The 15,699-nt window shown below is 40.4% G+C and overlaps 2 protein-coding genes across 2 annotated transcripts; one reads left to right on the top strand and one right to left on the bottom strand.

Moving 5' to 3' along the window:
• Window positions 1-4,334: 4,334 nt before the first annotated feature.
• LOC134031313 (stonustoxin subunit beta-like) lies at window positions 4,335-6,345 on the bottom strand. The gene is made up of 5 exons (XM_062474894.1): window positions 6,194-6,345; window positions 5,853-5,885; window positions 5,636-5,698; window positions 5,377-5,519; window positions 4,335-5,271 (listed from the first exon to the last, which is right to left on the bottom strand). The coding sequence occupies exons 1-5, from the start codon at window positions 6,243-6,245 to the stop codon at window positions 4,843-4,845; spliced, it is 720 nt and encodes a 239-aa protein (XP_062330878.1). The 5' UTR covers window positions 6,246-6,345; the 3' UTR covers window positions 4,335-4,842.
• Window positions 6,346-7,296: 951 nt separating this feature from the next.
• Window positions 7,297-13,115, top strand: LOC134031300 (stonustoxin subunit beta-like). The gene is made up of 5 exons (XM_062474874.1): window positions 7,297-7,385; window positions 8,886-9,032; window positions 11,597-11,659; window positions 11,775-11,917; window positions 12,119-13,115. The coding sequence occupies exons 2-5, from the start codon at window positions 8,990-8,992 to the stop codon at window positions 12,545-12,547; spliced, it is 678 nt and encodes a 225-aa protein (XP_062330858.1). The 5' UTR covers window positions 7,297-7,385; window positions 8,886-8,989; the 3' UTR covers window positions 12,548-13,115.
• Window positions 13,116-15,699: the final 2,584 nt, after the last annotated feature.

The raw sequence follows: 15,699 nt of genomic DNA, 5'->3' as shown, positions 1-15,699 counted from the left end.
CTCAGCCAACTGTCCCATCACATGAGCACCAAACCCCAAACCACGTCCCTTGTTTCTAGGTTTACAGCACCATCTGGCCCTCTCTCTATCTTCCTCAGAGACATGTAGTACGTGTTCCTCTCTCCCCCTGCTATTTTCTCCCCTCCAACTGTACATATATTCTCTGGTCTGCTACTCATATTATTTGCTAGAAGTTTTAACAAATAACAATTTTGATTGATAACCATCCATCAGTATTATTCTGAGATTTAAAAATGTTACCAAATTATGTTAAACAGTTTATAGTTTTGTTTCTTCTGTATTGTAACTAGTTTAGCGAGTACTTATTATTAGTAGTATTATTATTTTTGACTATGTTCAATTCCATATATCCTTTACTTTTCGCATGATAACTATTTTGATATGTATAATTATTATTTGCAGGTTGTGATTCCCTATATTATATGTTTCGACTCTCGGAGAATATCTATTTTGGGGAAATGCCAGACAAAAATATCAATAAATGTATCTGTCTGGTACCAGGGTCAGCTCAACGGCGGGCTATGCCGCCCCCAAATGGAATGCTGTGCCCCCCCCCCCCCCCCATTATTTTAGAAATACGTTTCCATAACAGCTATATACAAAATACCCCCTTGTGGAGACCAAATGCCCCCCCATCTGATTCATTCTGGAGCCGAGCCTGCTGGTGCACAAGGAATATGCTTGTAAATCGACCTAAATTCACATTATAAATGTATATAATGTAATGAGGCTCCTATAGCATGGTACTCTATAATGCGGTACGGTATTTTGATAACTTCTTTAGCATACACTATTCCACCTTAAATCAATCATTTATCTTGTCTCTGATGGTATTTTCCCCAGTCTGGTAAAAATGAATGATCCTGACATGTTGCGTCAGCATACCTGCATCCGTTGCTTCGGACATGATTATCCCACTACCTTCTGCTGTCGTCTTCAAGACTGAGGTCTGGCAGGGATTTTTCCTTTTATTTCTCTCTTACTCTCTCTCTCTCTCTCTCTCTCTCTCTCTCTCTCTCTCTCTCTCTCTCTCTCTCTCTCTCTCTCTCCTCCCTCTTTCTCTCTCTCTCTCCCTCTCTCTTTCTCTCTCTCTCTCTCTCTCCCTCCCTCCCTCCCCCTCTCTCTCTCTCTCTCTCTCTCTCTCTCTCTCTCTCTCTCTCTCTCCCTCCCTCTTTCTCTCTCTCTCTCTCTCCTCTCTCTCTCTCTCTCTCTCTCTCTCTCTCTCTCTCTCTCTCTCTCTCTCTCTCTCTCTCTCTCTCTCCCTCCCTCTTTCTCTCTCTCTCTCTCCCTCTCTCTCTCTCTCTCTCTCTCTCTCTGATATCCAAAGCTTTCTTGGCACTTAAGGCCCTGACCCAACAGGGAGGGAGTCAGAGAGAGAAGGAGCAGAAGGGGGAGGCTGGCACTTGAAACTGTTAAAAGATTCCAAGGAAATTACACAGAGAGAGTGTCAAAATGGAAGAGACATAGGAGAGGGAGTGATGAGATGTGGTTTAATGCACTTTTAAGGAGAGATTAATTGAGTGAACAAACTTGTTGAATAGTGTCATGTTGGGTTGGATAACTACGGTAAGCTGTGAGCTTAACAACATCTGACTTGTTTTCTAACCCCAGATCTTACACCTCATGAACTGAAGTTGCTCCTATCATCACCTTAACCACGTCCTACCATTAGCCATGACCAATAATCAAAGGGTGACCACTGTAACACCCCACCAACCGGTAGCGTGTTACATCCCCACGGTCCATTTGATTTATTACATGACAACAGCCTCTTGTCTTATCACGTTTGCACTCTGTGATTAATTTATGCGATTAATTTATCTGAGACTTATTCTGTTGTGAAAACGTATTTCACAAAGGAATCCTTTGATAGCAGAAAGTATACCCAACCAATCGGCTGATATAAGAAAGTGAACAAAACATAATATGAAGGAAAATAAATTATAAGGAAATAAAAATGAAAAGATTATTATGTTGCTGTTTCCGAGAGCACGACTTGCATTTCAAGCTCCTCCTTATCTAAACAGTAGCTTCTCCCTTGTGCATTTCTCTTCCTCTGCACGTCCGCTTCAAACTACCAATAAGGCACTTCAACGCAACACTATAACGGTCAACTGGCCGGACAGCAGCACAGTTACATAATAGTTCTGACATCTCGTGGTATAAATGCAGGTCTGGGGAAGGTCTTCATTACTGCTCGTCAGCGCCTTCTCAGCTCACAGAATCTTAGCGGTTTGACAGCGAGCGTCGCCATGGGTACACGTCCCCTGCTGATGTCTGCGAGTGTGAATCTGTGAAAGCGAGGAGCCTCTTATTCACAGCCCACCGAGGGATATGCTTGCATGGGGAGGCTTAGACATGTTTGGAAGAGATATGGTAGCTGGAGACAGAGTGCGAGGAATAAGAAACAAGGAAAGGGGTGTGTATAGCCTTCAACAACTGTTTGATGGAAAGGGCTCACTCTCGACATTCAGCTGATGTAAAGCAGCAATTTGTATTATAAAATACAGTACATTATGAGAAGCATCGCCCCCAATAATGTTCTCAGCACTTGGTCGGTGTTGACTTATTTTGTGAAACAATTCGGAACACCTGGTCTGAGGAGGAAGGCGATTGGAAGTTACATAATGGATTTAACAAAACAAAAAAGATGATTGCAGCTATCGCGATCAGGAATAGGAAATGTACTGTATGATTTTACATATCTACCAGTAGTAACCTACCTGGACCAGCACAAAAGAAAATATTATATATTTTACAAGACAGTACCAAACACAAACTTGAATCAAGATCCTTGCTTGAAGACCTAGGGTCAACAATCCATAAGCAGAGTATTAATAACATGACACCATGACCTGCTATAGTGTCGATTACTAAACCCATTATCAATTCACTTCAAAAATATTTCACAGATTAATAATCTCAACCTTAAAACACTATCACTTCCAGTTAGATACTTACATCCCGAAACCCGTAATTACATTTACATTTACATTTAGTCATTTAGCAGACGCTATTATGCAGAGCGACTAATTATCTCTAGGAATGTAAGACCTCCTATTTTTAAATGCAACTCTAGACTTACCTCTGCATTTAGCAAAGGGGAGACAGAATAAGAATGAACCCTAGTTAGAGAAAGTATCACCTGACACCGTTTCCCCATTGACAGTGTTCTGATTACCAAGCACTGCCGTAAGATATCTTGCTATGATTTACAATAGAGTGCTGTGACTGTGTTTTGTGTACTGTCCTTTTGGTCTTTAACAGCCTACTTCCTTTTGAATTTAGACTGTAAATTATAAGTATGGTATTTTGTAACACACAGTATTTTTTTTCTCCATACATTGATCTACATGGTTATCAAGTATGACAACATTTCAATTAAAAAATTACTTGTTTAAAAATTGTTTTACCCTGATTCTACTTGTTAATTGGTAATGACAGTCTTGACAAATATCAGATCATATTCCTACAAAGTAAAAAGTTGAGTGATTATTTGTTTATTGCTAGTCACAGGGCAAGGAAAATGCTGTGTGATCACATGGCACCATCTGGTGGGTGATGACCACAACAGAGAGCAAAGTAGCAGTATGTGGTTTTTAAAGAGACAGTTTCCCTAATTATAACTTCTATCTACTGTATCGGATTGCAAAAAAAAACTGAACTCTCAGTTTATGAAGTTTGGCAATTTAAGAGTTTGTCAAGACACTTTTTAGTACACGTTGCAATTATGTGTTAGTCTAAGGCTGAAAAAAAGCTCAAAATCCTCTTGCACAGTTCTCCTCATGAATCTACCTGAACAGACAAGTACCACCCAAAGTTTGTCTTACTCCAACAGTTTGCTGAGATCAAAGTTCAACCAAACGGCAGACAAACTCTGAGAATATTCAGTCTTCTATCGGTCTGTTGTAGGAGTTAACTGTACGGCAACTCCCAACACTTCTGTAACTGATGAGAAAGACCAGTAGAGGGAGACAATAACTACCAAAGTAGTTACCAAGTATTTACCGCTAGCCCAATGATGTACGTCTTCATATTGCAAGAGAGGGCAGGCAAACTCAGAGTTGAACCGTCTAGGAAAGACCACAAACTTCTGGAACTTGCAAGGCAATATGAAGTCCAGACTTATTATGGAACAGAATGGGAACTTGAGAGATTAGGGTGATTCACTAATCATTTTATTACGCAGTACTATAATCAAGACTTTAAAGTATCAGTAAAAGTATCTTTCATGTAATCTATCACAAGTTAGAGTATGTTCTAGTTAGCAAAGATTTACTGTCTCACAATATTTACACAAGTATTGGAAAACATTGAGTAAATAATATATTTTATTTAGTAAATCCATCACATTAAACATTTCTATGTGTTTTACATTAGACATTATTCAAACCATACAAAAAATATAAATTTCATATAAGGGGGCCCCTTTTGGGAAGAGGACCCACACTGCCCGGATGGTAAGTGCTACCATTGAACCAATGACTGATCTTCCCAAGGGACCCAAAACTTCCCAGTGCCCCTGGTCACAAGAAGTAATCGCTAACTGAATAAAAAATAATATTATATAACATATAACATAAACATTAATTGTAACATACATGTCTAATTCAATAAGCCTACATCAACTAAATAAAAACTTTTCTGTACCATTACAAATGTTTACTGAGTAACAGTGTCACTCAACCTTAGCTAGAGTTTCCTTCAAAAGCTGTCTGCTTTTATCACGTTCAACCACGCTACTGAAATATACAATATCTAAATATTTATTTCCGATCTTACCATTAAACAAAACAACAAGTACATTTTTGCAGTTTTTTTTTACTCCTTTCTCTTCACTATTGTGCAAGATGAGTTTGGTCCGACCCAGAAACCAGGCAGCATGTTCTCCTTGAGGGAGAACTTCTCCCTCCCCAGCAGCTTGACTTCCTTCCTTCCTGTGCCCTCCTCTCCTTCCATCACTTCGTTTACGCAGTAGAAGCAGACGAGTCCGGCCGGCTGGTCCAGATAGACCCCAATGGTTAAGGACTGGGGAACATTGCGGATTTCTTTGTTGATCCCTTTGAACCACAGCTGATAGTGGGAGCCAACCCAGGTCAGGCCCCAGGACTCCTCATTCTCCCCAAGGCCACAGAGCCCATCCCTGCTGCGCCTTGCTGCTCTTTCGGACGTGACTCCGACGACCACCCACCCAGTGTACTCCACTTCCCAGTAGCCCCGGAATTCCAAGATTCTCTCCTTGCAGAGCACCTTCAAGCAAAAGTGACACTATTTTTGTTAGAGACTTTAAAGCTGATCCTCTATTTTTAAACAGTGTTTATTGAGACTTTGTTAGCACTATTTTAAGCAGCCCACCTGTGGAGAGTCTTCATATCTCTCGGGTCTGTCCAGCACCGGGCACAAGACCTCATCAGTCATGCGAGACACCTTGGCCCCGCCCTCTGAGATCCAAAGCGCCTTATTGGCTGTCTTTTCATCGAGGGAGAGGTTGATCCAATCTGAAGGACATTGATAAATACGATGGTGAGACAGGCAAAGAAACCCAAGGTGGAATTTCGAAGGATGGAGGATACAAAAAGAAGGTGAATGATGAATGCAGTATCTTTATAAATACATTTCAGAAGGTCGGTTCTGTTTGTGGGCTCTGGGGCATTAGGGTCATAGACAGGGACAATCTCTGAAAAGTAAGAAAATGGGAAAGCTCTTTAAAATGTGCCAACAAGAAGATAATGATGTAATTCAGCTGCTATATGAAAATATGCAAATCTTAAAGACTCTTGTTATATGTACAGATTGCAGGGACATACATTATATGATCAGGAATATCTCACCTTTGGGAACAGGCACCGACTTTGACTTAGTCACTAGAAAACAAGAACTTGAGTGATGAGATGTATCGATATTCCATATTTGATCACATCATATTGCAATCACTCATGAATTGTTTATATATATATAGATATATTTCACTAAGGGATCCTTTGCTATTTACTTTACAGTACATTCAAATATTTTATGCATATATTTTTTTATCATAACTTTAACATCAGCAGAATTACTTGTTCCATTGTTTTGAATTGATAAAACGATGTAGTTGTAGCTACAGAATTGCTTAGTATTAAGAACATATCTTCCAAGAGTTAGAAAGTGTCCAAGAGTTAGAAACCCTTACTTGGTTTGTGTGATGCAGGTATGCTGCTGGTGATGTTTGATCTAGTAGGCATCTTGATGCTGGTTCTTGAGTCCAGGGTGTCTAGTTGTAGCTAGCTTGGTGTCAGCTCTGAAGGACTGTCCGGTCCCGGTCATCACTTTATATACTCTCGGGATAGGGCAATGAGGAAGGGTGATGAGGAAGGGTGATGAGGAAGGGAGCAAGGGTAGAATGTGCAATGAGAGTGCCATGGGGATGACACCATCCTGTGATAATGCGTTAACACAGACTTAGAGACTGACCCACTAACCCACATTCACTTACAGATAATGTGTGGTGCACTGAACACATTGTCAACTATATGAGTCATTATGTGTCCAGAGGTTGTTCACATGCATGGAAACACAAACCATAAAATAATTTAACACTGTAACCTTCCCTCTCCTTCCTTCCAATGGGTTGTCTTGTGTGAGCAATAGCCATGTCTCACTTGTGGTCAAAAACACATTTTGAAAATAAATACACAGAAACTGTGCTATACAATTCCATAGGAATTGTGCTAGACACTACTGTACAGAATCTGAAATGTTAAAATATGAGCCGATGCCATCACAGTTCTTGCTTTGCAACATAATAGAAAACTGCATTTTCCCCTCTTTCCTCGTTTCCATTTCATATATGAACATGTATGGGAAATGGACAACTGGCATACTGTATTCACAGTCCTTCTGCAAATGATTTCAAACCACTTTACAATGGAGTGTCTGTAGATTCATTACGAAAGTGAAACGCAAAGGGATTCTTTAACAAAATTCCCTTTCAAACATATGTAGAAAAAACATTCATCTTTCCCCAGTGAATATGGGCAAACGTGACCTTGGTCTAACAGAGTAGTTTGTACACCATGTCTGATTCAATGCTTTCAACCTGACAAACTAATCCTGTCAGCACATATTTTAAAAGCCAGGTGCCCCTTGTTGTCCAACAAGTGCAGACTCAAAGGAACTTGGACAGAAAGTCATGCAGGCATATTAACATTCGTCATCCGCAATTCATTCCCTTCTGTCTTTTAAAATAGATTTGTTGACAAGTGCTGTACTGGATTACATTCTGTGGAAGTAGGGTGTGAAAGGGAGATATGAAGTAGGACGGGCAGCCTTGGACAGGTGGGAGCCTCACGCAGGACTGAGACACGCTACACGAGCAGCCGGGAGTAAGTACATCAAAACACACTTTAGAACCACAAGGTCAGCCCGACTTCTGAACTGGGACACATGCATTAATGACAGGAAATAACTGCCGTACTGATGGAGGTCAAGTATTTAGGCCATCAGTGAATGCAAGGATTAATAGGCTATGTGCTTAAAATGTGCACAGTTTACAAGTAGTTTAAAATAGTAACTCACATACAAAAATATTAACAGGAAGCATACGCTTCCAAATTGTGCTTATCACACATTAACAACACCACGGAAGCCAAACAGTTCGCTTTCGCAGCAAAATGTATTTGAGCGATCAGAGTTCAGACAAAGTGTCCCTCAGCGCCACAGTAAGCACATCTTGTAAAAAGAGGTAACCTGCGTAACTACCAGACCACTTACGGTGAAGTTAAAACGTGACTTTTAGTAACCAGAACAGGTTAAGTTAACCCTTAGCTATTGCTCTCTTATTAACCCTACACTCAGATTGCGTGGCTTTTTTTCATCGACCGATAACCGGTCGCCCTCACAGAGATCTCTTCAGTTTCCACATTCCACATTCCACTAGTTAGCAATTTTTTGGGGGCTAACTAGCGTAGCTAACTGCTCAAATTCTAGATAGCTAGAGCTAGCCAAGCTAACTACTTTTACTGTGTGTTAGATAATCGTCGATGTAGCTCGAAACGGACAATTTGAACCCCTTTTCCCTTTTGCTTGAAGGGCAGCAACATAGACTCCTATGTACATCATTGATTGTCATTTTGGGAAGATAACCCGAACTGGCACAAAAAGCATTTAGTGTTTGAGAACTAACGTAACCGATCGCTACCGGAAGTTGTTGACCTGCCTTTGGCAATAGGCGTTTTTTTTGGCCCATGTCCATGTCAAAGCTTGTGAGATTAAAATCTTTCAATAATAATAATTAAAAAGAAAACATTATTAGGAAACATGAAATAATGTTTTATTGACATCACCTTAGCCTTGTTCTAATTCGTTATAATGGATCTAATATCAAAACACAACCTGTTTGTCATGTGCAAAATAGGTCAAGAATCACCCAAAACATGAATTCACTGAACTCTTCAAGGAATCATTCCTTCTGAGGTGCACATGCCTGAGAAATAGGGACAGTGCTGTTCTCCACAGGTTCACTCAGCCACACACATCATCTAGAACACACACACTAAGAAGTGGGGCACTTTGGGGGCGCTCTCCCATGCAGCAAACTTAGACGAGAGGAATCAAATGTGCTCGTTCACAAGTGTGTGCGCGAATGTGTGTCACCAGCCGTATTGTCCTACTTGGTAAACACAAAGACATTCAGACAGTCAGACCTTCGACAAGAATTGAAGGAAAAGCGTCTGACAGCCTGTTCAGGTTCAGCTCTCCAATAACACCATGCCCCCTTCAGCAGCCCCCCCCCCCCTCACACACACACAAATTGTCAACTTTTATTTCACGTGCACCTGCACATAATCCGAGTTCCTTAACCCCCGTCCCTGCCCCACTTAAAGGGTATATAAGCGCTCCTACACTGAGAGAACAATACTGAAAGAGAAGCGGCAAAGCTGAGAGACAACCCCGCCAGAAGAGCTCCAAGCTCAAGCCAAACATCAAGATGCCCGCCACTACCAAAATCATGCCTGACACCATGAAGCCAGGTATGGAGCCATTAACATCATACACTAAACCATATCAATCTGGGTGAACTATAAAGATACAGACTTTCTTGTTTATAGACTTTTTTTTCCTCACCATTTTTATTCTCTTCTTTTCACACTGCAGAAGGCACTCATTGTTAGACTATATCTTTTTTAAGAATTGTCTCATTCTTGAAACTGTTGCACATAATTGATACACATTATTAACAACATTCAACTTCTTAACCACACAATCCTTTAATTGGACCTATAGAGTGCTGCTCTTTACTGCTATCCCATGATTGGGCACAAATAGAAGCAGATATCTGGTCAGTGGGTCAATGAGTTTTACAAGGCAGTTCAGCACACACCAAAGCCTTCTGAGTACCCTCCGTAACTCTGTAGTGGAACTGATGGGACCATATTTATAGACTATGGTGGTAGTGAGAACCAAGCCAGACACCACTGACATACTTCCTTACTCATGATATACCGAGTCATGTATGTCCTGTATTAAGTGGTAGACAGATTGACATTAATGCACTGTATTATAAAGGGTGGTTATGAAGGACAGCATAGTCCATTTTATTATCAAAATCCTCTGCCTTCTTAAATCTTCTCTCTGAGTCCTGAATTTCATGTACAGAAGAACACACACTCCAGAAGAGCCATGATTGTAACAACATGGACCTAACTGCCCAGTAAACAATTCTACAATGCCACAATATGCTACTTTACTAACAAGCCAACAATAGTCTAAAGCTTGCCAATTCTGATGTTTTGTATGGTGCCAGCCAGCCGGTGCTATTATAAATGAATGAACACAGCTAGGTATCTACTTTGTCTTAATCCGTTGATTGTTTTAAAGTAGAATAATTTACATTTGATTAAGATACTGTGTGTTCACAGTGCTACAGAATACATTTAAAAAAGGCTCACACAGTCAAACATAGTTACACTCCAAAATGATTACATTTATAACATTAAATGGTTATGGAAATCCCTGTCACATACAGAGTTAATGTTCAAACCATAAAGTAGACAAATTAAAAAAACATCTGGGGTAGAAGGTGCTTGGATGATCTGTAGCACACGCACCACTGCAACACTGAGACAACTTGTATGCGCATGAAATTGAAACTGTTTCTTTGAAGAGGCGATATGATCTTGGCATGGTCTCAAAATTAGTTTATTTTTGCGGCTTCCAAGGGTACAGGGATTAACTGCTTATATACGTCCTTGCACGAACCTGTGAGGATACAACCGTCTCAGCAGAACTTGGTTATCACATACATTATCTAGACCAAGGTTCTTTCCCTTAAGTAAAGGACTGATAGCAAGAAGTCCTTGAAGCCAATTGGACACCCCACATCACTGAAATCTGTGCCACTGCTTGCCAAAAAAAACCTCATAAACATGTCCATGTTTTAAACACCTGTAAGATGAGCTTGTTCTCATGTTTAATAGCGTTAGATGGACAGGGATCTATCTTTTTGAGTGTGTGCCAGACTGCATGTGGACAGGGTTGTAGTATGTGAAGTACCCTGGAAATTCTAACCACCTGCCCTGAACCAACCACATGCTTCATAAAGCATATCTGTCGGTGATAGATTGGTGTCTATGAATAAATGATGCTTGGCATAGAATGATGACTTCATCTGAGAATGAGAAATACCTGCCTTTTACTTGACTAGCAATTGTCACATTAGCGTGTTTGAAGCTCTTGTAACTTTCTTCATTGTTTCCTATCTTTTCTTTTGGAAAAGATAGGAAACAAGGACGTTGTGTCCTTGGGCAAGGTACGTCACCCTACTTGCCTCGGGGGAATGTCCCTGTACTTACTGTAAGTCGCTCTGGATAAGAGCGTCTGCTAAATGTAAAAATGTAATGTATCCTGTAGCCTACATATGACAATAAACTTGAATTGAATTGTCCCAATCTGACATTACTTTGCACGTAGGTTAGATCAGAGACGGCCATAACTTTTTTTTTGAAAATATTTTTTCAACCTTTCGAAACTTTTGTCAATGTATTTTTTCTCAATCTTTGTAAACTTTTTTTTCGAAAATATTTTTAAATAAATATGTATTTACACTTAAAAAAAATAGATTTGGGAAACTTTTTCTTTCAACCTTGGGAAACTTTGTCAAAATGTGTTTTTTCAACCTTTAGAAACTTTTAAAATTAGTTTTTTCAAGCTTTAGAAACTTTTTTTTCGAAAATATCTCTTTGGAAAAAAAGGAAAAACAAATCTAGGAATTGACCTAACTTTTTGGGGGAAACATTTTTTCACACAAGCAGTCAGAGAGAAAGAGATAATGTCACCAAATACAGATTAAAACTAAAGTAACAAGCCTGGCTTGAAAATGTAAGGAGTAGAAAGTACAGATATGTGTGTAAGAAATATAAGGAGTGAAAGTAAATAGTACAGTAACAAAGTATTTGTACTTCGTTACTTTCCATCTCTGGGATAGATTATATTCATGTTGCTGTGGGGAAACACAAACCTTTTGTGGCATTAATTGGGTGTTCAGAATCTAGAAATAACCCTCAAAGTTTATTTTTCTGCATCTTCTATCTTCCAGGAAATACTCCTGTCTATGATTCCAATGCACCTGAGCCATCCTGCAGAGAAGATCTCCTGAAATGTATGAACACATTTTGTAATTCAATGTACAGTACCCTACATACTGTTGTTCACTTTTATCAAAAACACATTTCATGTTATCATTAAAAAAAAATCTGTTTTTATTCTAAATAAAGACTGGATCAACCTCTCCCTCGATGACAAAACTGCCAATAAGACACTTTGGATCTCAGAGGGCGGGGCCACGGTGTCTCGCATGACTGATAGCGTCTTGTGTCCGGTGCTGGACAGATCCGAGAGATATGAACACGCCCCACAAGTAAGTCTTTCAAAGAGCCACTTCCAAAAATGACTATACTAACATTGGCTAATCACTCACGGACAAATGCTCTTCCTTCCTTCCCTCCTTCCCTCCTTCCCTCCTTCCCTCCTTCCCTCCTTCCCTCCTTCCCTCCTTCCTTCCTTCCTTCCTTCCCTCGCTCCCTCCCTCCCTCCCTCCCTCCCTCACCATCACTCTCAGGTGCTGTGCAAGGAGGGCATCATGGGCTTCAGGGCTTACTGGGAGGTGGAGTACGCAGGATGGGTGGTCGTCGGAGCCACCTACGAAGGAGCAGGGAGGAGGAACAACGACGGGCCCAGTGGCCTTGGAGAGAATGAGGAGTCCTGGGGCTTGGGCTGGGCAGGGAAATGCTACCATGCCTGGCACAAAGGCCTTATTGGGGAGATTGTAAATAACCCACAGTCTTCTGTCATAGGGGTGTACCTAGATCAGCCTGCTGGCATTATTAGTTTCTATGCAGTGCGGGAAGCGAAGGAGGGAGAGGAGAGCGCAGAGCGGAAAGAGGCCACGCTGCTTCACAGAGTCAAGGGTTCCTTCAAAGATAAGATGCTTCCGGGGTTGTGGGTGGGGACGCAGTCCTCCTGCTCGATACTGAAAAAAGATGCATAATCTTAACAGAAGGTTTTCCAATACTGTACATTTGATGTGAGAAATGTGATTTACATCCAGGTACTCCATTTACATCTAATACCCAGACAAAAGGATTCAGAATCTGTCCCACTCAGAAGCTTTCACTGTCCTTCTGTTTTAAGAAACAGCAGCTATTTTAGAGTGAAACGGGTGTTAGTTGACAGCTTCTGTATTAGTAATTTTAATGTAATGTAGTAATATATCATCTGTCTTTTCTTAGAGAGATATTACAAATGTGCAGAATGGATTACAAACTACTCTTAATGTTACTATTTATCATTGTTATGATGATGTATTTATATGACTATTGTATTGTAAAGGGGTAAGCTAGCAAAGGATGAACAAGAATGAATTGAAAGTTGACTTGGATGCATGTTGAATATGTATGAATATAATAAATGAATTATCATGTATGAATATTTTCCTAGAATTTCTTGGCTTGTGCTGAAACAGAAAACCAGGAAATGATTGAACTTTACACCGACATGTTTTTTTCCTTAATTTTAAAATAAAATTTTATGATAAATTATTAAGAAGAAGGTATACACATTCAACACAATATTTGACAGTGGTGTCCTGTTTATACACCCAAACAGACAGGGGACTTGTTTGTCCAAGGACCATAAAACCAATTCCACAGGTGTAGGGAATGGTCAACATGTATATTTTGGTTTTCTGGGTTGCCTATTCATCTCTCAAAATCCTTTAGGCACCTAATCCTGTTGTTATACCACTGTCCATACCTTACAATTTCACTCAAACGCAAAAGGATTGGGAGGGAGTCAGATGGCTGAGCGGTGAGGGAGTCGGGCTAGTAATCAGAAGGTTGCCAGTTCGATTCCTGGCCGTGCAAAATGACGTTGTGTTCTTGGGCAAGGCACTTCACCATACTTGCCTCGGGGGAATGTCCCTGTACTTACTGTAAGTCGCTCTGGATAAGAGCGTCTGATAAATGACTAAATGTAAATGTTTATGTGAGGATGCTGACAAAGCTGCTGTCTGGGGCAGAGACTCTTCCTCTCTCTGTGTCTTCACACTGTGCTGAATCTCTTGGTAGTAGAGATCTCTGTTTTCTCATCCATCATCTTCTCACCAACCTTTCTCTCGTTTCATCTCTCTCACCCAGGTTTCCATTGAGATCAGCTTTCTACACAGCTTACAAACGTTCATGGAGTTTTTTTAAATGGAAGAAGCGTGCCGTATTGGCACATCAGCATATTGTTTTCCACTTGCTAAATTCTTACAGTACATGTTTTTGGGTTGAAATATTGTAGTCTTGAAGTCTTGGACAAGAATATTCATGTGGTGGCTTCTCTGGTATTTGACAGGGTAAACTGAACTGTGTTAGTCTGTCAGCAAGTGGGGTACTATAGTTTCCTTCAGACCTGGCTTGCTGAATGTCACATGCAGAAATCTATATAGGGAATCTCAGTTTGCATATGGAAGTGCAGGTTGGAGCTAGTGACACCACTCCCCGGAATCTTACATGCCTTGAATGTTTATGTCAAAGGTTTCAGCCTCAAAAGTAAATGTCCAACACTATGCACCCCCCGCCCCCCGCCCCCCGCCCCCGCATGAGTGACCCCAAAATACCTCAAACACCTCCTTTTCCTTCCATACAGGCACCCTCTCCTCTCCGCCCTTCTGAGACCATATAGAGTGTCCTGTGTTGCAGGCAAGAGATGCAGAAAGGGAAGCAGAAAGCCTCAAGATGTCAGGGACGAGAAGCCAGGTACGGACAGCAGTTTCAGAGCACGTTTCGAAACTATAAAACATGACTAACAAGTAGATAACTACATGCTTTACTACATTTTTGTTTTATACATCACTTCAAACATTTCGTTCTTATGTGCACTTAGCTGTACTGTTGAATGACAATAAAAAAGTTCTATCTATCTAAATAAAACCTCGAAAGTCTTGAAAAAATACAAGGGCCAACATCGACCTCTTCAACACCAAACCTACATTTGCCACCATGCAATGAGAGATTTTCAAAGTTTAAGTGATTCCTACAATTGATTATGTTTACCTGCATCTCTTATAAACACAAGCTGAAAGCTCTGTGGTTAGAAGTCTCAATGTCAGATACTGCAACTGGTGTCACTTGTCACCAGTCATGAATATATGCAAACAACGTTGTAATTAAAGTTATCTGGTTCTTGGTGAGTTGTCCTGTTGGACCTTTTTGGACCTCACACAGCCGTGCCAGGAGATGTACAGGATGTCAAGTCAAGTCAGTTTATTTATAAAGCACATTTAAAAACAGCCAACGCCGACCAAAGTGCTGTACAAAGTTATCAAATAAGGAAAACAACAATAAATAAAACAATGTGATTTCACAGAACCTAAGGGAGCCATGATTTGTGAAGCATCTTGTCATCGCCACACTTCCGATCTCTTTTCGTGCCCTGCCTGATCTTCTCTGGGACATAAATGACTTCATCTGCGGTATACGAAAGTAAAGATATTAAATCAGCGTATGTTTGTGTAGTTGTGTCAGTAGCGTGTGTGAGGCTTAAGTAGAATTAGATATTTGTCCACCCATACTATCCATAGCCCAATCATCACTAGGCTTGTATAACTATGTCAGCCTGCAACAGTGATGGATGGTTTCTGCCCAGGCATTTTGTGGTCACTGTTAAGTTCTACCAAACTATTATTGAACATGGCACTTCTAAGAATGGCTCTGTGAACCGTAAACTTGACCACTTTGAACCCAGTGAAAGTCAAAGTCTAGTCTCCATTGTGCCCGGCTTCAAAACTTGAAACTGTGACATGGTAACCCTACAGTACTGTAACTCACTGCTCTGCCAAAAGTATGTATGTTTAACTTCATTTTTGTTTTTACAGTGAGGAAAACTACTAAAGCTGACAAGAATTCAAAAACGCTAGCAGGAAAAAAAAATTCTAATGACAACTTTATTTTTGGTTGGAAAAATACAAAAAAAAACATTTTTTGTTACTTTATTGTTGTGATAGAGCTCTTTCATGTATCTACAAAATAAAAAAATACTATCTTTATCTCTCTCTTACAGAACCAGTCCCTGTCTATGAACCCAATGTCCCAGTGCCAACATGTAGAGCTGATCTTATGAAGTGTAAGGACATACAAATATTATCTGAAAACAAGG

The sequence above is a fragment of the Osmerus eperlanus genome, chromosome 12 (genome assembly GCF_963692335.1).
Source record: "Osmerus eperlanus chromosome 12, fOsmEpe2.1, whole genome shotgun sequence".
Taxonomy (NCBI): Eukaryota; Metazoa; Chordata; class Actinopteri; order Osmeriformes; family Osmeridae; genus Osmerus; species Osmerus eperlanus.
The sequence above is the reverse complement of the archived record's forward strand: the minus strand, read 5'-3'. Positions and strand labels throughout refer to the sequence as shown.